Source organism: Palaemon carinicauda, chromosome 24 (genome assembly GCF_036898095.1).
Source record: "Palaemon carinicauda isolate YSFRI2023 chromosome 24, ASM3689809v2, whole genome shotgun sequence".
Lineage (NCBI taxonomy): Eukaryota > Metazoa > Arthropoda > Malacostraca > Decapoda > Palaemonidae > Palaemon > Palaemon carinicauda.
This window is the reverse complement of record NC_090748.1, coordinates 11090023-11113076: the sequence shown is the minus strand read 5'-3', so window position 1 is coordinate 11113076 and position 23054 is coordinate 11090023. Positions and strand designations below refer to the sequence as shown.

The window sequence follows — 23054 nt, the reverse complement described above, 5'->3', positions numbered from 1 at the left end:
TATATATATAAATGTATATATATATATATATATATATATATATATATATATATATATATATACTGTACATATATATATATATATATATATATATATATATATATATATATATATATATATATATATATATATATATATATATATATATATATATATATATATATATACAGTATATATATATGTGTGTATGTGTGTGTGTTTGTATTTCTAGGGAGTTATATGGGTATACATAAGTCCACAGTGTATATATATAAACATAAATACAAAAATAAAAACACACGCAAAGAAGAGAGAGAGAGAGAGAGAGAGAGAGAGAGAGAGAGAGAGAGAGAGAGAGAGAGAGAGAGAGAGAGAGAGAGAGAAGAGAGAGAGAGAGAGAGAATGTGGTCATGTTACCTAGAAATAAGAATGTATCCCATTCAATCATTCATTTTTTAATTAATTAATTAATTTAATATCTAGGTCAGTCTCCTTTGAAAAACTTTCACTTCTGAAAAAAATATATCTTAGCTAAAAACTGTAAAAAAAAAAAACTGTTCATTCTGATTGTCATTTACATATCAGGAAATTAATAAACCTGCCCTTAACTTTTCATATTTAGTATCTAGGTCAGTCCCTTTTGAAAAACCTGCACTTTTGAAATATATAGCTACAGCTAAAAAAAAAAAAAAAAAAAAAAAAAAAAAAAAAAAAAAAAAAAAAAATAAGATAAAATAAAATAAAAAACGTTCAGATTGTCATTTTAATATCAGGAAATTAGTAAGACTGCCTTTACGTTCTTATATTTAATATCTAGGTTAGTCCCTTTTGAAAGACTTACACTTTTAAAAAAATATACATAGAAACTAAAAAAAAAACTGGTTCATTCTGATTGTCATTTTAATATCAGGACATTATTAAAACTGCCTTTACGTTCTTATATTTGATATCTAGGTTAGTCCCTTTTGAAAGACTTACACTTTTTAAAAATATACCTAGAAACTAAAAAAAAAAAAAATGGTTCATTCTGATTGTCATTTTAATATCAGGACATTATTAAAACTGCCTTTTGACCTTTTCAGCCTGAGAATATTCTATGCCTCTCGAGAGAAGGCAACAGGATCAAGATCTGTGATTTTGGCTTGGCGAGGAAGTATGATCCAAGGAAGAAGCTTCAGGTTCTGTTTGGGACTCCTGAATTCGTGGCTCCAGAAGTCGTCAACTTTGAGCCGATCAGTTTCGGCACTGACATGTGGAGCGTTGGTGTGATCACCTATGTCTTGTGAGTAGAGTAAGCTAAGAGTTTGTGAATTCTGTGGAGCGTTGGTGTGATCACCTATGTCTTGTGAGTAGATTAAGCTAAGAGTGTGAAATCTGTGGAGCGTTGGTGTGATCACGTATGTCTTGTGAGTAGATTAAGCTAAGAGTGTGAAATCTCTGGAGCGTTGGTGTGATCACCTATGTCTTGTGAGTAGATTAGGCTAAGAGTGTGAAATCTGTGGAGCGTTGGTGTGATCGCGTATGTCTTGTGAGTAGAGTAAGCTAAGGGTTTGTGAAATCTGTGGAGCGTTGGTGTGATCACCTATGTCTTGTGAGTAGATTAAGCTAAGAGTTTGTGAAATCTGTGGAGCGTTGGTGTGATCGCCTATGTCTTGTGAGTAGATTGAGCTAAGAGTTTGTGAAATCTGTGGAGCGTTGGTGTGATCGCCTATGGCTTGTGAGTAGAGTAAGCTAAGAGTTTGTGAAATCTGTGGAGCGTTGGTGTGATCACCTATGTCTTGTGAGTAGATTAAGCTAAGAGTGTGAAATCTGTGGAGCGTTGGTGTGATCACCTATGTCTTGTGAGTAGATTAAGCTAAGAGTTTGTGAAATCTGTGGAGCGTTGGTGTGATCACCTATGTCTTGTGAGTAGATTAAGCTAAGAGTTTGTGAAATCTGTGGAGCGTTGGTGTGATCACCTATGTCTTGTGAGTAGAGTAAGCTAAGAGTTTGCGAAATCTGTGGAGCGTTGGTGTGATCGCCTATGTCTTGTGAGTAGATTAAGCTAAGAGTTTGCGAAATCTGTGGAGCGTTGGTGTGATCGCCTATGTCTTGTGAGTAGAGTAAGCTAAGAGTTTGTGAAATCTGTGGAGCGTTGGTGTGATCACCTATGTCTTGTGAGTAGAGTAAGCTAAGAGTTTGTGAAGTCTGTGGAGCGTTGGTGTGATCACCTATGTCTTGTGAGTAGATTAAGCTAAGAGCGTGAAATCTGTGGAGCGTTGGTGTGATCACGTATGTCTTGTGAGTAGAGTAAGCTAAGAGTTTGTGAAATCTGTGGAGCGTTGGTGTGATCACCTATGTCTTGTGAGTAGAGTAAGCTAAGAGTTTGTGAAATCTGTGGAGCGTTGGTGTGATCACCTATGTCTTGTGAGTAGATTAAGCTAAGAGTTTGTGAAATCTGTGGAGCGTTGGTGTGATCGCGTATGTCTTGTGAGTAGATTAAGCTAAGAGTTTGTGAAATTGTGGAGCGTTGATGTGATTTGTGGAGCGTTGGTGTGATCACGTATGTCTTGTGAGTAGAGTAAGCTAAGAGTTTGTGAAATCTGTGGAGCGTTGGTGTGATCACGTATGTCTTGTGAGTAGATTAAGCTAAGAGTTTGTGAAATCTGTGGAGCGTTGGTGTGATCACCTATGTCTTGTGAGTAGATTAAGCTAAGAGTTTGTGAAATCTGTGGAGCGTTGGTGTGATCACGTATGTCTTGTGAGTAGAGTAAGCTAAGAGTTTGTGAAATCTGTGGAGCGTTGGTGTGATCACCTATGTCTTGTGAGTAGATTAAGCTAAGAGTTTGTGAAATCTGTGGAGCGTTGGTGTGATCACCTATGTCTTGTGAGTAGATTAAGCTAAGAGTTTGTGAAATCTGTGGAGCGTTGGTGTGATCACCTATGTCTTGTGAGTAGATTAAGCTAAGAGTTTGTGAAATCTGTGGAGCGTTGGTGTGATCACGTATGTCTTGTGAGTAGAGTAAGCTAAGAGTTTGTGAAATCTGTGGAGCGTTGGTGTGATCACCTATGTCTTGTGAGTAGAGTAAGCTAAGAGTTTGTGAAATCTGTGGAGCGTTGGTGTGATCACCTATGTCTTGTGAGTAGATTAAGCTAAGAGTTTGTGAAATCTGTGGAGCGTTGGTGTGATCACGTATGTCTTGTGAGTAGAGTAAGCTAAGAGTTTGTGAAATCTGTGGAGCGTTGGTGTGATCGCCTATGTCTTGTGAGTAGAGTAAGCTAAGAGTTTGTGAAATCTGTGGAGCGTTGGTGTGATCACCTATGTCTTGTGAGTAGAGTAAGCCAAGAGTTTGTGAAACCTGATAGTTTTTTTATTCATTATTCATATACTATTTATAAGAAAGTAGACTGAGGTGGTATGGTCATGTCATGAGGTAATTACGAGTACCACAGGAGTTAGAAAACTATCAGATAAGATCCAAGAAAGTAGACTGAGGTGGTATGGTATGAGAAGAGATGAACAGTACATTGGGAGGAGAGTGGTGGAGATGGAGGTACAGGGAAGGAGAAGGAGAGGGGGACCAAAGTGAAGGTGGGTGGACTGTATGAAGGATGACCTTTGATCAAAGGGACTAACCGGGGATGAGGTGTGGGACAGAGGTAGATAGAGAACGCTGGCCAGAAACATCAACCCCACATAAAAGTGGGAAAAGATGCAGAAAAAGAAGAATATATTGAGTATATAATCTCTGTTACAGTGACTAGATTTATGATTTATCATTCGTCTATGTTTCAAGAATAGATTATGACTTGAAAGAAAATTTGCTGATTCTGCATCTTTTTTATCGGGAGAGGTCCAGTTAGTTTCTGCCCGTGTGCACATATTGTAGATAAGGTAATGTATTTATTCTAGGTATTTGAGTATATAATCTCTGTTACTGTCACTAGATTTATAATTTATCATTCGTCTATGTTTCAAGAATTAATTATGACCTGATAAAAAATTTGCAGACTCAGCATTTTCTTTTATTGGGGATAGGGCCAGGTAATATCATCTCGCGTGTACATATTGTACATAAGATTATGTATTTATTTTAGGCATTTGATTATGTAGTCTCTGTTAGCTTAACTAGATTTATAATGTTATCTTATGTCTGAGCAAAAATCAGAAATTGATTATGACCTGATAAAAAAAAATTGCAGACTCAGCATTTTTTTATTGGGGAGAGGGCCTGTTAATTTCATCTCGCGTGCACACATTTTAGATAAGATAATGTATTTATTCTAGGTATTTGAGTATATAATCTCCGTTAGCTTAACTACATTTATAATGTTATAATTTATTCAAGGATTGATCAAGAATTAATTATGACGTGATCCAAAAATTTGCTGAGTCTGCAATTTTTCATGGTGTGAGGGCCAGTTAATTTCTTCCCACGTGTGCATTATTGTAGATAAGATTATGTATTTATTCTAGATATTTTATCAACAGATTATCTGGCTTATCTCCCTTCATGGGCCACAACTACGTCGAAACAATGACCAACGTGACCAAAAATAAGTACGACTTCGAAGACGAGGCGTTCAAAAGCGTCTCGGAAGATGCCAAGGACTTCATCAGAAAGCTTCTGGTGCTCGATAAAAGGTGATGAAAATAGAAATATGAAGATTTTCATAGGAATCTTACAGTAATTAGGTTTTATTCTAATTCTTTTTTCCCGCCGTTACTCCTACATTAAGGGGTCGGTTGCCTGATACGCCCTCTCCAGTGCCTTCTATCAAAAGCCTCCTCTTTCACCAAACCTCTTCCCTCCATATCATCCTTCACCTTTTCTTTCCCACCGTTATCCCTACATTGTGGGGTCGGTTGCCTGATGCGCCCTCTCCAGTGCCTTCTATCAAAAGCCTCCTCTTCCACCAAACCTCTTCTCTCCATATCATTCTTCACCTTATCTTCTTTCCCACCATTATCCCAACATTAAGGGGTCGGTTGTCTGATGCGCCCTCTCCAGTGCCTTCTATCAAAAGCCTCCTCTTTCACCAAACCTCTTCTCTCCATATCATCCTTCACCTTATCTTCTTTCCCGCCATTACCCCTACATTAAGGGGTCGGTTGCCTGATGCGCCCTCTCCAGTGCCTTCTATTAAAGGCCTCCTCTTTCACCAAACCTCTTCTCTCCATATCATCCTTCACCTTATCTTCTTTTCCCACTGTTATCCTTTTGTGTGTGTGACAAGATGTATACTATATATATATATATATATATATATATATATATATATATATATATATATATATATGCATATATATATATATATATATATATATATATATGTGTGTGTGTGTGTGTGTGTGTGTGTGTGTATTAATTAGCTTACATGATTATCTCAAACGTAAGGACATAATTAGACAAATCTATATTTTTCCATCCAAATTTGTACGTACACTGTTAAGTTATTGTTTGTATGCAAGCTTCATATTTTTGCTGACTTTCAGCGCATTTATATATGTATATATATATATATATATATATATATATATATATATATATATATATATATAATGTGTGTCAATCATCATCAATATTAAACATTATCTATAGTTTAAAAATGTTCTAATCTTTATGAGAATGTAACACTGGGCTATTTTTCCCTGTTGGAGCCCTTGCGCTTATAGCATCCTGCTTTTCCAACTAGGGTTGTAGCTTAGGAAGTAATAATAATAATAATAATAATAATAATAATAATAATAATAATAATGATGATGATGATGATGATGATGATAATAATAATAATTAGTAATGATATAGTTTACTTATTTCCTTTTATCCTTTCTTCACTGGGAAATTTTTCCCTGTTGGAACCCTTGGGCTTATAGCATCTTGCTTTTCCAACTAGGGTTGTAGCTTGGCTTGTAATAATAATAATAATAATAATAATAATGATATAGTTTACTTATTTCCTTGTTTCCTTTCCTCACTGGGCTATTTTTCCCTGTTGGAGTCCCTTGGGCTTATAGCATCTTGCTTTTCCAACTAGGGTTGTAGCTTGGCTTGTAATAATAATAATAATAATAATGATATAGTTTACTTATTTCCTTGTTTCCTTTCCTCACTGGGCTATTTTTCCCTGTTGGAGTCTCTTGGGCTTATAGCATCTTGCTTTTCCAACTAGGGTTGTAGCTTGGCTTGTAATAATAATAATAATAATGATATAGTTTACTTATTTCCTTGTTTCCTTTCCTCACTGGGCTATTTTTCCCTGTTGGAGTCCCTTGGGCTTATAGCATCTTGCTTTTCCAACTAGGGTTGTAGCTTAGCTTGTAATAATAATAATAATAATGATAATAATAATAATAATATAGTTTACTTATTTCCTTGTTTCCTTTCCTCACTGGGCTATTTTTCCCTGTTGGAGCCCTTGGGCTTATAGCATCTTGCTTTTCCAACTAGGGTTGTAGCTTAGCTTGTAATAATAATAATAATAATAATAATAATAATAATAATAATAATAATGTTTACTTATTTCCTTGTTTCCTTTCCTCACTGGGCTATTTTTCCCTGTTGGAGCCCTTGGGCTTATAGCATCTTGCTTTTCCAACTAGGGTCGTAGCTTAGCTTGTAATAATAATAATAATGATAATAATAATAATAATAATATAGTTTACTTATTTCCTTGTTTCCTTTCCTCACTGGGATATTTTTCCAGTTAAGGTTGTAGCTTAGCTAGTAATAATAATTATAAACTATTGGTCAAAAATAAATTTCGAATGAAAAAGAATCATTTTTGGACGCGTGTTTGTGAAAAAAAAAAAAATTCAATTTCAAGTATTTTAGAATTTTAATAAATAATATGAAGTATAGTCAATTTTTTTTAGTGAGGCAGTTTGGCCCAGAATCGCAAGGGTGCCCTTTTAGCTCGGAAATTTTTCCTGATTTCTGATTGGTTGGGGGAAGATAATTCTAACCAATCAGATAACAGGAAACTTTTCAGAGCTAAAAGGGCACCGCTGCGAGTCAGTGCAAATGCGCCTCATTAAAAAAAATTGAGTATAGTACTATAATAATTTTATAATCCTCCCATTAATTTTATCAAGAAAATAGAGGAAAATTTTATATTTAATATTCTTTAATTTAATTGTATTATTTTCAGTGTAAAGTCTTATCAAATTAATTAATTATGATTTAATTGTACTATTGTAGGCATAGTTTAAATCATTATTATGTTAATATGAAAAAATATAATTCAAAAAATTATATTAAACACGTAAGAATTAATCATTTTAAAATTTATTAAATTTTTAAAATTATTCATTACATATTTGTTTTATTAGAATATTTTATTGTATTGAAATTTAATTATTTGAAATAATTATTACATTTTATAAATATTAATTCCATAACATCTGTAATAATCAGAATATTTTAAGGTCGTAAAATTTTATCATTTGAAATATTTACATTTTTTAATTATTAATTCCATATTTGTATTTATTAGAATATTTTATTGTAATAAAATTTGATTATTTTAAATATTTATTACATTTTAAAAATATTAATTCCATAACATCTGTAATAATTAGAATATTTTAAGGTCGTAAAATTTTATCATTTGAAATATTTACTACATTTTTTAATTATTAATTCCATATTTGTATTAATTAGAATATTCTATTGTAGTAAAATTTAATTATTTGAAATATTTATTACATTTTTAAAATATTAATTCCATAACATTTGTATTTATTAGAATATTCTATTGTAGTAAAATTTGATTATTTGAAATATTTATTACATTTTTAAAATATTAATTCCATAACATCTGTATTAATTAGAATATTTTATTGTATTAAAATTTAATTATTTGAAATATTTACTACATTTTTTAATTATTAATTCCATATTTGTATTAATTAGAATATTTTATTGTAGTAAAATTTAATTATTTTAAATATTTATTACATTTTAAAAATATTAATTCCATAATATCAGTAATAATCAGAATATTTTAAGAGCGTAAAATCTTATCATCTGAAATATTACTACATTTTTTAATTATTAATTCCATATTTGTATTTATTAGAATATTTTATTGTAGTAAAATTTAATTATTTTAAATATTTATTACATTTTTAAAAATTATTAATTCCATATTTGTATTTATTAGAATATTTTATTGTAGTAAACTTTAATTATTTTAAATATTTATTACATTTTTTGAATATTAATTCCATAACATTTATGTTAATTAGAATATTTCAATGTAAAATTTAATAATTTGAAATATTTATTAAATTCTTTAATTATCAGTTTCATAAAATTTAAATTTATTAGAATATTTCAATGTAAAATTTAATCATTTGAAATAATTATTAATTTTTTAATAATTAATTCCCTAAAATTTGTATTAATCAGAATATTTTAATATCGTAAAATTTAATCATTTGAAATATTTATTTCATTTTTAAATTATTAATTCCATAATATCTGTATTAGAATATTTTAATGTTATATCCTATGAAGTCTTAAAAATCTTTATTTTTCAGGTTACAGAATTACCAATTAATAATTATAATTATTTTTAAATTTTTTAAAGCATGTTGCAATTTTTTTTTTACTGTAACTATTTGATTTTTCTAAACTCCTATTATATGTTCAAGCATGGTTGTAATTATAAATACGTTAATCCATTTTAATATCCTTTTTATTATTGTTATTCGGTGAAAACATGTTTGGAATGGCCTTATAGGTTGTGTAAGCACTCATGCACACACACACACACACGCACATATATATATATATATATATATATATATATATATATATATATATATATATATATATATATATATATATATATATATATATATATATATATGTATATATATACATATATATATATATATGTATATATATATATATATATATATATATATATATATATATATATATATATATATACATATATATATATATATATATATTTATATATATATATATATATATATATATATATATATATATATATATTTATATATATATATATATATATATATATATATATTATGTGTGTGTGTGTGCTCGTGTATATATATTCTCAAATAAGCCATATATTTTAATACATTAACGTCTGGATTTTCGTATCGACCTCGGGATCAGAGTCCCAAGGCGGAACCACTCAAAGACAATAGCTTCTACTTTTTAAAATGTATATATATATATATATGTGAGTATGTATTTATGTATGTAACATTAAATAAGTCAGCATTAGTTTCTATTTATCAGTAAATTGAAGATTATTTTTCATCTTGATTAACTATTCCAAAACTACTCAGTTTTCGGCTGACGAATCAATTCCCAATGTCCTTCTGAGCAAATCAATTTTATTTTGGGACATGGCAGATTTTATTTTCTGTACTGTCCCCGTTCCAAACATGTATACGAATAACGATGCTTTTATTTTCTTTTGCCTTGGTGTTCTTACTTTCTGTTACGCAGGTACAGTCACCGTTGATCCTACAAACTCCAGTTTTGAAATGTTTTTTTTAATATTTTTCGTAGACATGAATATCAACTCGCTATACTCAATTTTTTTTAATGAGGCGCATTTGCACTGACTCGCAGCGGTTGCCCATTTAGCTCGGGAAAAGTTTCCTTGGTCTCTGATTGGCCAGAATTATCTTGTCCAACCAATCAGCGATCGGGAACTTTTTTGACTCGCAGCGGTGCCCATTTAGCTCGGGAAAAGTTTCCTTGGTCTCTGATTGGTCAGAATTATCTTGTCCAACCAATCAGCGATCAGGAAACTTCTCTGACTCGCAGCGGTGCCCATTTAGCTCGGGAAAAGTTTCCTTGGTCTCTGATTGGTCAGAATTATCTTGTCCAACCAATCAGCGATCAAGAAACCTTTCCGACTCGCAGCGGTGCCCTTTTAGCTCGGGAAAAGTTTCCTTGCTCTCTGATTGGTCAGAATTATCTTGTCCAACCAATCAGCGATCAAGAAACTTCTCTGACTCGCAGCGGTGCCCATTTAGCTCGGAAAAGTTTCCTTGGACTCTGATTGGTCAGAATTATCTTGTCCAACCAATCAGCGATCAGGAAACTTCTCTGACTCGCAGCGGTGCCCATTTAGCTCGGGAAAAGTTTCCTTGCTTTCTGATTGGTCAGAATTATCTTGTCCAACCAATCAGCGATCAAGAAACCTTTCCGACTCGCAGCGGTGCCCTTCTAGCTCGGGAAAAGTTTCCTTGCTCTCTGATTGGTCAGAATTATCTTTTCCAACCAATCAGCGATCAGGAAACTTCTCTGACTCGCAGCGGTGCCCATTTAGCTCGGGAAAAGTTTCCTTGGTCTCTGATTGGTCAGAATTATCTTGTCCAACCAATCAGCGATCGGGAAACTTTTCCGACTCGCAGCGGTGCCCTTCTAGCTCGGAAAAGTTTCCTTGGTCTCTGATTGGTCAGAATTATCTTGTCCAACCAATCATCGATCAAGAAACCTTTCCGACTCGCAGCGGTGCCCTTCTAGCTCGGGAAAAGTTTCCTTGCTCTCTGATTGGTCAGAATTATCTTGTCCAACCAATCAGCGATCAGGAAACTTTTCCAAGCTAAAAAGGGCACCCTTGCGAGACTCTGCAAATCTGCCTAACTAAAAAGAATTGACTTATACCATCTTATCTGTTATCAGTTAGGATAAATAACATTTATCATCCCTGTTTATGATATTTCAATATCATCCTGTACGTGAGAGAAAGTAGCTTATCAATCAATCTTTGATTAAACTGAAACTATTAGTTTTAATACACCTTTCTAAGCTGTTATTTTCAGTTGAGGAGGAGGTTGGTGGTGACAACTTCACCTGTCGCAGTTTCAGTTGGAAAAATTTCATTCTTCTTCTTTAGATTGCCCGGAGCTTCTCTCCGGACAGGGGCTTTTTGACGGTGCGTCTAGCCCCTAGGGAAAAATTTCATAGATAACAATAGAGAAATCTGTGCCATCTAGTATACAAGGGTACCATCACACATAGATCCTTCTCTTTCTATTACACAAGTATTTTTACATAACAGACCGAATAGATTTTTGCCACAGTATATATCAGGTAACATTTACTATCTAAGTAGCAGTTTTTCTAGTCAATTTCTATGTGTTACTGAGTACAATAGTAGAACTCACATAAACTGCATGAATTGTGTCCCTCACATAGGTTTTGCTTCTTTTTATTGTGTCAATGTCTTTAGAAACATCATAACTTTAATGTAACTAAATTTTGATGTATTTTTTTTTCATTAATAAATGTTTACTATAGAGAGTAAGAAATCATAGCCAAGGGTGAGGTACTGTGATGTGTTTTGACATCTATCTGAAAAGCAATTGGCTGATTTCAGATGTTTCAATCTCTAATTAAATTCTTTAATAGATTATTATTTTGCAAAATATTTTTGAAGGAAAACAATATTTGGGAAGTTTAAGGGCTCCCACACACTGGCTAATTTTCAGCGGACAATGGCTGCCACTGTTATGTGACGAAAAATTAAACTCGTATATTTCTATAGATGTCTGCATACAAGCCAATTTTTAGAAGCGGGGTGTTCACAGCTTCGCCGTCCACTTTTTCGTGGCACCGCGAAATAGTCGGAGCCACCGTCCACTGAAAATTGGCTTGACACCACACAATAGTGGCAGCCACCTTCCACTGCAAATTGGCCCGTGCGTGGAAACCCTAATGATAATCATCAGTATAGTAGAATCTTCATGTAAACAAAATTTAGAGGAGGGTATGTTATCCCATCCGTAAAAATTGCAGCCACCGTCCACTGAAAATTGGCCCGTTTGTGGAAGCTCTAATTGTATTCTTCAGTATAGTAAAATCTTCATGTATACAAAATTTAGAGAATGGTATGTTATCCCATCAGTAAAACTTGTTCATAAATCCATACCACTCCTCAAGTAGTTCATCTACCTGAGTGACTCTAACGATGTGCAAAATTGATCACGAACCTCACGTCCCTTGGGAAAACACTTTGGAATATTTAGATTTAGCGATACACACATGAAGAAAGCCTTCTTCCTTTCTCTTTCTGATTGCATGGAATGCTTGCTTTACAGTTTGCGCCTGACCCCAGCTCAGTGTAGGCATCACAGCTGGCTTAGGCAGCCTCCACCCGTCGGCGGTCGAAGGCGTTTGCCAGAACACGAATTGGAATCTGAAACAGAATCGGAAGAAGAGACTGATCAGGAAGACATGAGTATAGAGGAAAAGATACTTCAAGAAGAAAAGGAAAATGAAAAAGATAAGAGAAAAAGGGAGGCGGATTTACTTCGGCAAGTAGAACTCAAGAGAAAAGATTTGGAAAAACAAGCTGAGATTAAGAAGAAAGAAATTGAAAAGCAAGCCGAGGCAAAGAAACTAGAGTTGGAAAGACAAGAAGAAACCAAGAGGAAAGAAGAAGAGAAGAAAAAAGAACTAGAGAGACAGACTGAAGTGGAGAAAAAGGGAGAAGAACTAGAACTAACGAAGAAGCAATTAAAAGAATTTGTAGAACGGTGGAATTCACACCCAAATTCTCCTTATCTCATAGGTACACCCATTGCACTGGACCTTCAAAGAATAGTCAAGACTGGTGGCTGGAACTCCAGAGATTCATTTGCTTCAGTGGTGGTAGGTCCACCATCTGATCCAGGGGATATCTCAGAGCCTGAGAATGATTTAGATATTATAGATCAGGAGGAATTCATTCGATACACCATAGAACCACAAAAAACCTTATCAAAGCAGCCATCACCCGAGGAAGTGGCGAAAGAACTAGAAGAGAGGCTAACGATATTGCAACAGCAGGAACTTACAGATAGAAAAGAAAAGGAGGAGAAACCAAGTGAGGTTAAGGACGCAGAAGTTGAACTACAAAACATGGCCAATAACGAGAAATCCAGAACAGAAGCAGTTGAAGCTACGGTGACCGGTATTAACGAATTGCAAGTAAAAACGGAGACTGCTAAAGGTAGGAAGAAGTCATCAGAAGCTATTATACCAAAGAAGCCCATAGACTCGAAGAGAAAAACAGTTGATGCTGAAAAGGGGTCAAAGGAATCGAAAATAGAAAAGCAAAAGAAGGCATATGAGGAACGTAAGAGGATGAAGAACTTGGAAGAAGAAAAGAAAAAGAAAGAAGCCGCCGATAAGATTCAGACAGAGCCGAAGAAGGAAGATGTTCCAGAGAAAAAGCAAAATATTGACCATAAGTCAAGTTCTCTTGACTCCCTTGCATCTACGGATAGCTGTCTACAAGTTGACAGCCGCAAAGACAATTTACCCGACACAAACCATCTGCAGTCATCAGATATCAAGGTTCAGGATACAGTATCTCCAGTGAAAGAAAAAGAACAAGAACAATTGTTGGGGATTGATAGTGCTTCTGAAACACTTAAAAAGATTAATGAGATATCCCTAAATGATTACAAGAAAGAATATGAAGAATACTTAAGAATGGTAAGTGAATCAGAAAAGAAAATTGAAGAACCTCAAGTACAAGGGGAACCAAAGAAGCTTAGCCCAACGCCAACAAGAAATAATAATAAGAAGCTTAATGAAGCAAAGCTACCTGTAAACAAAAGTATTGGTCTTGAAAAATCAGCTAGTGTCAGTGCGGTGAAAGACTTAGAAAAGAAAGAAGCTGCTAAAGTTGATAGAGGTGAGAGGAGGTCTGGCGTCAACCTAATAAATCCCTTTCGTAAAAGATTCGGATTCGGAAAAGAAACTCCCACAAAATCAAAACCTAATAAACAAGCTACAGAGGAAGATGAACCTCTTAGCACAAAACCAAAGGAAGTTGATTTGGAGGAGCATAAGAAGCTTTATCAAGAATACCTAATAATGGTAGGTGAAAATCAAACCAAGTCAGATGTTAAATCACCAAATATGAATGAGGTAGAAAATAAAACGATGGAAAACCATCTCTCAGAGAGCAGCAGAGAACTACAGCGAAAAGTAAGCGACAGCTATAAGGCGATGGATTCCCAGAGAAAAAGTAGTGCTAAAACTATTGAAAACTTACCTAAAGAGCCCTTAAAGCGTCCGGAAATCATAGCGCTTCAACATGAAGAGTTTGGAAGCAGTGTCCCGAGGCAACGAAAAACCTCTGTCCCACGGTATGAAGTTGGCGATTTAGCAACTGACCGTGGTTCCAGAGGCTCAACACCAGGTTCTGTCCCAGATGGATCCCATTCACCTAAATTTGACAGAAGCGATCAGTTTGATCGTAATTCTCGAGGATCAACTCCCACCAAACAATTAAAGAAGCAACCATCTAGAGATGTTCCTCTTCCACCTAAAGATGAACCAGTTCGTCAGAGACGGCCATCGAGGGATGTACCAGTATCATACACTCCAGGAACTTATGATGATTCATACACTTCACGTCAAAGACCATCAAGAGACCTGACTCCTGAAGCCACCCCATCCCTTAGCAGAAAACCTTCATGTGAAGAGCGACCGCCATCCAGAGGGACTAGAGAGGGAACACCAGTCAATCGAAGACCCTCGAGAGATGTTCCTCTAACTCCTTCTCAGTTAGAGCGCCTGTCAGGAGCTAGTGCTTTAGCTTCAGCTGATCAAGGAATAGAATCTCAGGCATGGCCTGACCTTATCGTTGTGCCTCAAGGTGAACAAGTAGAAAGTGATGAAGATTGCAGTGTCTTCAAGGATTCTCTAGATGTTCCTGTTGCGACTTTAGTGAAAAGTCCAAGTGGGACATTGTTATCTGTACCTGGAGTCACTATATCACAACATGACCGCGATACCAAAGCAGAGACACTACAATTACCCGTCCACGATAAGGAAGAGAATGACCCTACATATATGTCAAATAATAAGTTGGTAGCATGGATTCTTGACATAGGAAATATTCAGAATCAGCGCAATGTACCGTCTTCAACCTCTGAGCGTGTATCAAAATGGGAATCTCGAGACAGTTCCCCCAAGCCTGTTGGAAGGTCTTCACGGGATACATCACCGAGACCCAGGGATAGATCTCCTCTTCCAAGTGACCGACTTAGAGACAAGTCTCCAGTTGCAAATAAACAGCAACCAAACCTTTACCCACTATCTAGAGAGCCATCAATGTTAAGTCTCAAAAGCTCTGCCTCATCTGAAAACCTTTTCCTACAAACTCCATGGGGTGCTATGAAGAGATCTCCATCACGAACAAATCTCTCACAATCTCCATCCTTTGAAGTTCCTGCCAATACACTGAGAGACTCTCAGAAAGCTACTGAGAGTACTACTGAGGATTTGTCTCAGTATTCTCAATCAGATGACCATATGTCAGTTGATAGCTCTACCCGGTCACCATCTCCAAAAGTGATGAACAGTCTACTTCAAAAGCAAGATTCTTTAGAAATTAGTGAAATTAAGGATTTCCAATCGTATTCCAGATTAAGTGGTGAACTACCCCCAAAACCTCCTGAGAAAGGCAAAGTTCTACATAGGAGTAACAGAGAGGAAAATCTAAACATTTCTAACATATCGAGGAAAGATGATCCAAAGTCTTACACTCTTCCACGATCATCAAAACTCATGAAAACAAGTTCAGTTAGTAGCATGCAAATGCCCGCAGGTGATAAAAAGGTTGACAACAAAAAGTCTCCTTCAGCAAACAATAAGGCTACTGAATCTAATAGCACCGACACCCTTAAGAGAAAAAGTAAATTTCCTCCGTCTCCAAACCAGAAGAAAAAACTGGGACCTCTCCTATTTTCAGCACAAGACCGGATTTCACAGTTTGAACAGACAAAAACAACACCTCGTACGCAACGCCCTATTAGTAGGACACACAGTAGTATGGTGTTTTCAAAGACAACAGAAAGAATTCATCCTGCAAGTCTATTGGAGAACAGCCTGGATGTGAACAAGAATGCCAAAACTCCTCTCATATCTTGTAAGTCAAGTGACAAAACTCACGTAAAATATCTCACTAACAGACTTTTAGATAAAGTAGGGAAACCCCCAGGAGGACCCCAAGGAGAAATTTTACAGAATGTAGACTCACTCAATAACAATATTGGAAATAACAGGAGAAACAGTGTTATTCTATGTAGAAGAGACAGCACTGGAATGATCAAGCACTAGCAATTTTCACACGTGTTTGGGCCAAAGACTTTTGACAAAATATATACTGTATTAGGTTTGGTTTTGATATTTAAAGCTAATCTAACTGCATAAACAGAACTTATGCCATTTTTATGGTATTAATTTGCTTCCATAATATAAAAAAAAATGTATTTCTCAATTAATGTCTCCAATAGTTGCTCCTAACATCACATTTTAAGAATTCATTCAAAGTTACGATACGGTTTCTGTGTTGATATAATATTTTTGGGTTACTATAATCACTATTATTAATGATATATTCCCATCAGAATATATTTGCTAGGAAAGAAGTTTTGACGCAAGACAAAGCGATGTCCCAAGATTTCCGAGACGATTTGAAAGTTGCATGGAACGTTAGAGACTGCCTGGTCAGACACTTTTGTTCATAGCTGCTGTAGCTCGTCTTCTCCAGTAACCCCCTAAAAGATACTATTTTGATATTAAAACAGTTTTGATCAACTAAAACAATATTTTTTCTGCTGTGTAAGCACTCCTGGTGCATAGGATCCATACAACTAAGGTAATACGTTTGCACTGAAAGATGAGAAAAGTCACTCTAAGAGGTATGGCGGGCTTACCCTTTTACCAAATGCCCTCAGAGATCATATCCCCCATTTTTTCTGCACTGGATCTGCATGCAAATCATGAATAATTGTATTTTAAATGTCATATCTGAAAATTCAACTCCTTAATCCATCCCAGACCCTTTTTGTTTGGATTTAGCAGACAAAATCCTGTTAGTTTTCCAGGGGCTTGAAAAGTATGTCTTAGGGTATTAAGTTTTGAAGTAATTAAGGCTGCTTATCCTGGGAGAAAGGTTTAATTGTCACATTCCATTATTATTGGATTTTAGTGATCAGATAATGACATTGTTTCCTCATTGATTTATTCTAGAAGTAGAATTATTTGATATGAGTATCAGTTTGATAATAAATTAGATTGGTTTAAAAATCGTTGTAACTTTTGAGTCATTCTCTGTATAAACAGCCTCAATAGATAGATTTTAGATGTCTATAGTAAATAGTAAATAGTTTTCCTCAAAGATAATATGATTTTGAAAACTTTGAATCTTACATTAGCTTGTACATAGAATCTATAGAATGCTTGATTTTTTTTCTATGGCAACAGGTTTTCAAGATGATACTTTAAGCCACTTTTACATAATAGCACACCTTTAGGTCCTGGTTAAAATACCTCATAAATTGCACACCTTGCTATCATGGTAACTAGCCTTATCACAGCATAAAACTATATACGTACCTTGGACAAATCTGTATATTCCCATTTGAATATTAGGTAAGAATATTTACACTCCAGTATAGAATGATAGTGGATGCCGAACCATACGGGAGGTCTTCAACTTACGAGCGTTTGACTTACAAACATTCCGAGATACGAACAAATCCAACTGAAATCATATATCTCTATATATCTCAGATAATGTATCAAAAGTTCATAGACTGTAGTAAGAGGAATAATTATTGTGATAAAGTAATTTATAATTTAATACAGTAAGCAAAACAACATTTGCAATAACTTTGTTTATTTCATCTGAAACGAGACTATTTCTTGACCTTTGTAGTTGGAAATCGTAGGAATGAGAGTCCAGTTAGGCCTACCCTAGGCCAAAATGTAACAAAATTTGGCTTACAAACAATTCGTCTTAAAACGAGTCGACTTACAAACAATCCGTCTTAAAACGAGTCGACTTACAAAAAATCCGTCTGAAAACGAGTCGACTTACAAACAATCCGTCTTAAAACGAGTCGACTTACAAAAAATCCGTCTGAAAACGAGTCGACTTACAAAAAATCCGTCTGAAAACGAGTCGACTTACAAACAATTCTACTTAGAAACAGCATCATAGAGACTATTGACTTCGTAAGTTGAAGACCTTCTGTAGTAATTTACACCCATAGTCCCTGTCACCTTGCTTTCTGCAGATATATATTTGTCATTCCTCCAAGAAAATATTCTTTATTTGTATGGTGAAACTCTTCAGCCATTTTAGTAAATACAAGAATAGTTCCTATCCTAAATGTACAAGCTTTACAATCACCAGTGAAAGGACTTTGTATACAATTTTTACAGCCAAATTGAGCATTTTAAGTATTTACAAGATGCCTTGAAAAGTTTCCCATAACAAGCACTGTCTATATTGAAAAGCATGATCCTTATCTGCATCTTCCCTCCTCCTTTTGCTAATGACAGCCCGTCGACCTGCACCCCAAGGACTTTGGCGTTCTCCTACATTCACCTAGCCTTATGGATGGTAGCTGTTGCTATGGTAATCATGAGCCCTGGTTTCATGGTTACTGTGGTGACATGTAAGAAGCTCTTCCCCAGCCTCCGTGATAATGGTAGTAAATAGAATTGACTGGGGGCTACAGCACCCTGATGAAAGCAGTTGCCAAACGCAGCCAAATATGTAAGGGTAGTGGTGGTAGTAGAACTAAGAATATTGGAAAGTGCTAATTGTCATCGTCTTATTGTATTACCAGCTCGCGCTTGACACCTGAACAGTGTCAGAAGCATCGTTGGATTTCTAAGCTCGGGAGGCTATCTAGTGCCGAGAAGGAACAGAAGGAACTGGACAAGGCGAACCTGCGGCAGTATGTCATACGCCAGCGCTGGCACGCGGCCATAGATACAGTTAAGGCGCTCAAGAGAATGGGCGCCAATTTTACCTCACATCATCCTGATTCAGGCCAGACCCTCTTACGTTCTAAAAGTAACACAAATTTTTCTATAACAGAAAAAAGTATATTATCAAATTACAATTGCTCAAAAAGTTCCATTGATATAGAAAATATAGCAGAACCTCTTCCCAAAGTACCTACGTTGGAATCTGTCAAAGAGACTAATGAAAATTATCAAAATACATTTACAAGTGTTTTAGACAAGAATTTAAGTAGTTCAAACAATGGTGTACAGAAAGGATCTAAAGCTCCTTGTGATATTCAAACAAATTCAACATCTAGTTCTGAAGACGACCAATCAAGCAGTAGCTCAGATAAAAAAGGATTTTATATTGTTACTGAAAATCCCTTTGTAAGTTGTATAACTAGTAATGACCACATACAATCTCAAAGCTATAGTCATCCTCCCAAAATGAATAGTAGTATAACGGACTTCTACTCAAAACCAGCTAATTCTATTGATAATGATAACTCAGCTGGACTCCTAGAGGCTGTGACTCAAAAAGCCGAAAGCATCTTGAGCCTCGGTTTCTTCTCGCGCGACGTTAAATCGGGCTCGTTTGCATTTTCCGACCCATCGGTAAATAATGCAGGTAATGTAATTGCCACTAAAGAAAAGCCCTGCATATCACCTGCAAGTAAGCGTGGATGGACACCAAAAACATTGGGGCCCACACTAGCTAGCAGGGCAGCGAAGTGGCTCAACCAGCCAGCAGTGGAGACGCGTGAAATCGTCAGTACAAATCACAGTGAATCTCTTCTGGTCAATCAAATACTGGGTCAATTCAAGGGTTTTCGGAACCAGGCTTCTGTATACTCCAATTTGACAAGGAAAAAGTGGAAACCGTCTGGCACTATAAAAATCAAACCTATTATACACTTCAAGAAGGGGGTCCCTGTTAACACCGGTGCCGTTCACGAAATAGCTAAAATGTTCAAATGACTGTAACTTGGTTAAACCATTTCTCCTAAGCTCTACAAGTCACTCTGGCAATAAAGTCAGTATTAGAACTTGTTTTCTGAAAGCAAGGTCGGAGGTAGAAGTTTATGCATGTGAAAATACATAAGCAAAGAGGTTTTAACTGAATACATTCTTACATACTGTGCGAGTCATATGCATTTAGAAAATCAGATTGACTAGGAGCCAGAGTTTAAAGTATGGCATTTTTACATACTCTGCTGAGTCATATGCATGTAGAAAATCAGGTTAACTAGGAGCCAGAGTTAAATAGCAAGAAATTTTACTTACTCTACTGAGTCATATGCATTTAGACAATCAAGTTGACTAGGATCTACAGTTTAAAGTACGGCATTTTTACATACTCTGCTGAGTCGTATGCATTTGGAAAATCAGGTTGACTACGAGCCAGAGTTTAAAGTATGACATTTTACATATTCTGCTGAGTCATATGCATTTAGAAAATCAAGTCAACTAGGAGCCAGAGTTTAAAGTATGGCATTTTTACATACTCTGCTGAGTCATATGCATGTAGAAAATCAGGTTAACTAGGAGCCAAAGTTAAATAGCAAGAAATTTTACTTACTCTACTGAGTCATATGCATTTAGACAATCAAGTTGACTAGGATCTACAGTTTAAAGTACGGCATTTTTACATACTCTGCTGAGTCATATGCATTTGGAAAATCAGGTTGACTACGAGCCAGAGTTTAAAGTATGACATTTTACATATTCTGCTGAGTCATATGCATTTAGAAAATCAGATTGACTAAGAACTACAGTTTAAAGTCCTGCCACTTTAGACTCCTTGCCAAAGAAATATCGGCAAAAGTTTACAGTTGTAGCTACTTATTCCAAAATCTGTCTGCAGAAGGTACACATTGGAAGTAGGTTCCAAAACTGAAAGAGTCTGAAACATTGTAAGTAATCCGCGCCTACAGTTTTCCATTCCATAAGAAAATTCATTTTAAAGGAATCTAGGGACGTGAATTTTCATTTCGAAGACGGAGCAACGATAAAGAAACATTGGGATCCAAACAAGATTTTGCATGAAGGTGTTGATGACCCCCCAAAGATGATTTTCCAAGTTTTTAAAAAAAAAGTGCGTGTCACAAGTACCTATTAAGTAATAATTATAAGTAATGAGTTGCAGGACAATTACTAGCCCCTTGCCCTTATAAATGTTATGTAAGTATTATCAATCTTATACCGTAAGATCAAGATTTAGTGTGGATTCAGTGATAATTTTATTTCCTGACTTTATTGCCAATAGATACACTTAGGCTTAAATGTAAGTGCCGGAGCGGATAAGTTTTAGAATCCATCATGTTTTCTTTTTATTTATGAGAAATTTTTCTCAGTGAATTTTGAAAACACACGGAAGAGTAGTGTTCTACTTAAGGTGCGTCCACCTGATCGAGCATGCCCGACGGGTAAACAGTGATACCAGGCCACAATAGTTATAGTGCATTTCTTTTATCGAGGCAGATTTGCACCGACTCGCAGCGGTGCCCTTTTAGCTCGGGAAAGTTTCTTGATCGCTGATTGGTTAGAATTATCTCGTCCAACCAATCAGCGATCAGGAAACTTTTCCGAGCTAAAAGGGCACCGCTGCGAGTCGGTGCAAATCTGCATCGCTAAAAGAAATTGACTATAGTGAAAATGAGGGTTGATGACATCAGAAGCTGGAAAACTAAAGGCAGGGATCTGGCAACACTGTATGATGCCAGATCCCTGTCTGTGGTTTTCCCACTTCTGACGTCATTAACCCTCATTCTAACTAACTATTGTGGTCTGGTATCACTGTTTGCCCGTCGGGCATGCTCGGTCGTGTGGACAGGGCTTTAGAAACTTAATAAAGATATTACTATTAAGTTATTTTGACAGATGAAAGATACTTTATTTCGTTCTTATTTTTTTTTTTTTTTTTGTTAATGTTATGCCAGCCTTTCTGATATAGGCCATGACAAGAAGCAAGCAAATAGGTCATCGTGAATTAATTTTTGGAGACGTGAAATTTATGGAGTTGAAAAATTGTAAATAAATTAGAAATTAATGAAAAGATAGGTGAAGTTATTTCCAAGATGATACCATTTTTATATATACTGTACAGATCTCTCTCTCTCTCTCTCTCTCTCTCTCTAGATCATAATCGAAAAGATAGTAAATATATTTTTGAGATATACTGTACAGATCTCTCTCTCTCTCTCTCTCTCTCTCTCTAGACAGCCGAAAAAATAGTTGATATATTTTCGAGATATACTGTACAGTTCTCTCTCTCTCTCTCTCTCTCTCTCTCTCTCTCTCTCTAGATAATATCGAAAAAATTGTTAATACATTTTCAAGATTTACTGTACAGCTATTCTCTCTCTCTCTCTCTCTCTCTCTCTCTCTCTCTCTCACGATCATAAGTCGAAGAAATAATAGATATATATTCGAGATATACTGTAAAGTTCTCTCTCTCTCTCTCTCTCTCTCTCTCTCTCTCTAGATAATATCGAAAAAATTGTTAATACATTTTCAAGATTTACTGTACAGCTATTCTCTCTCTCTCTCTCTCTCTCTCTCTCTCTCTCTCTCTCTCTCGTTCTGTCTCTCTCTCTCTCTCTCTCTCTCTCTCTCTCATATCAGTTTGTGATTATAGTGAAAATCAAAATAGCTCTCTCTCTCTCTCTCTCTCTCTCTCTCTCTCTCATATCAGTTTGTGATTATAGTGAAAATCAAAATGGTTCTTAAACAAACAATTTGTAAATAACTTTACTCATATCTCAGAAAAAAAATGAAAAAAAAAAATTAACTTGAATTTCATAAATTCTGATGAGATTTTAATAAATATTGATAACACGAAACAAATGGAAAAGTTATTATAAATAATTGATAATTTAAAATAAAAAAAGACTGGAGCTTCTAATTAACGATTGTAATAAATTATGCATATTTTGTTTACTTGTTTACATGTCATATTCGTTTTTAATTTATTTGTTTTTTTTATTTGTTACTGTGCTTCTAAAATTAAACTGTTTCTTTGTACATTGGTTTAGTACCAATTTCTTATTGTACATGAATTATCATGGATAAAGTTATGTTCTTAAATTGGTTTTCATTTTACCTTGATAAAAATATTTTCCTATAAGCATGAGTAGGCCTATCAAAGAAAGGTATGTTCTTAGATTTCTTTTTATTTTGCCTTGATAAAAATATTTTCCTATAAGCATGAGTAAGCCTATCTCAAAGAAAGGTATGTTCTTAAATTTGTTTTTATTTTGCCTTGATAAAAATATTTTCCAATAAGCATGA

At 35.1% G+C, this 23054-nt stretch overlaps 1 protein-coding gene across 1 annotated transcript in view; it reads left to right on the top strand.

The window, feature by feature from the left end:
• LOC137618077 (uncharacterized) overlaps nt 1-17940 on the top strand; it is a 49273-nt gene extending 31333 nt beyond the window's left edge. The window contains exons 4-6 of the mRNA XM_068348047.1: nt 1062-1261; nt 4451-4603; nt 12062-17940. Of these exons, the coding sequence (XP_068204148.1) occupies nt 1062-1261; nt 4451-4603; nt 12062-16079 (4371 nt within the window). The 3' untranslated portion in view covers nt 16080-17940. The remainder of the gene's footprint in view (nt 1-1061; nt 1262-4450; nt 4604-12061) is intronic.
• Nucleotides 17941-23054: the final 5114 nt, after the last annotated feature.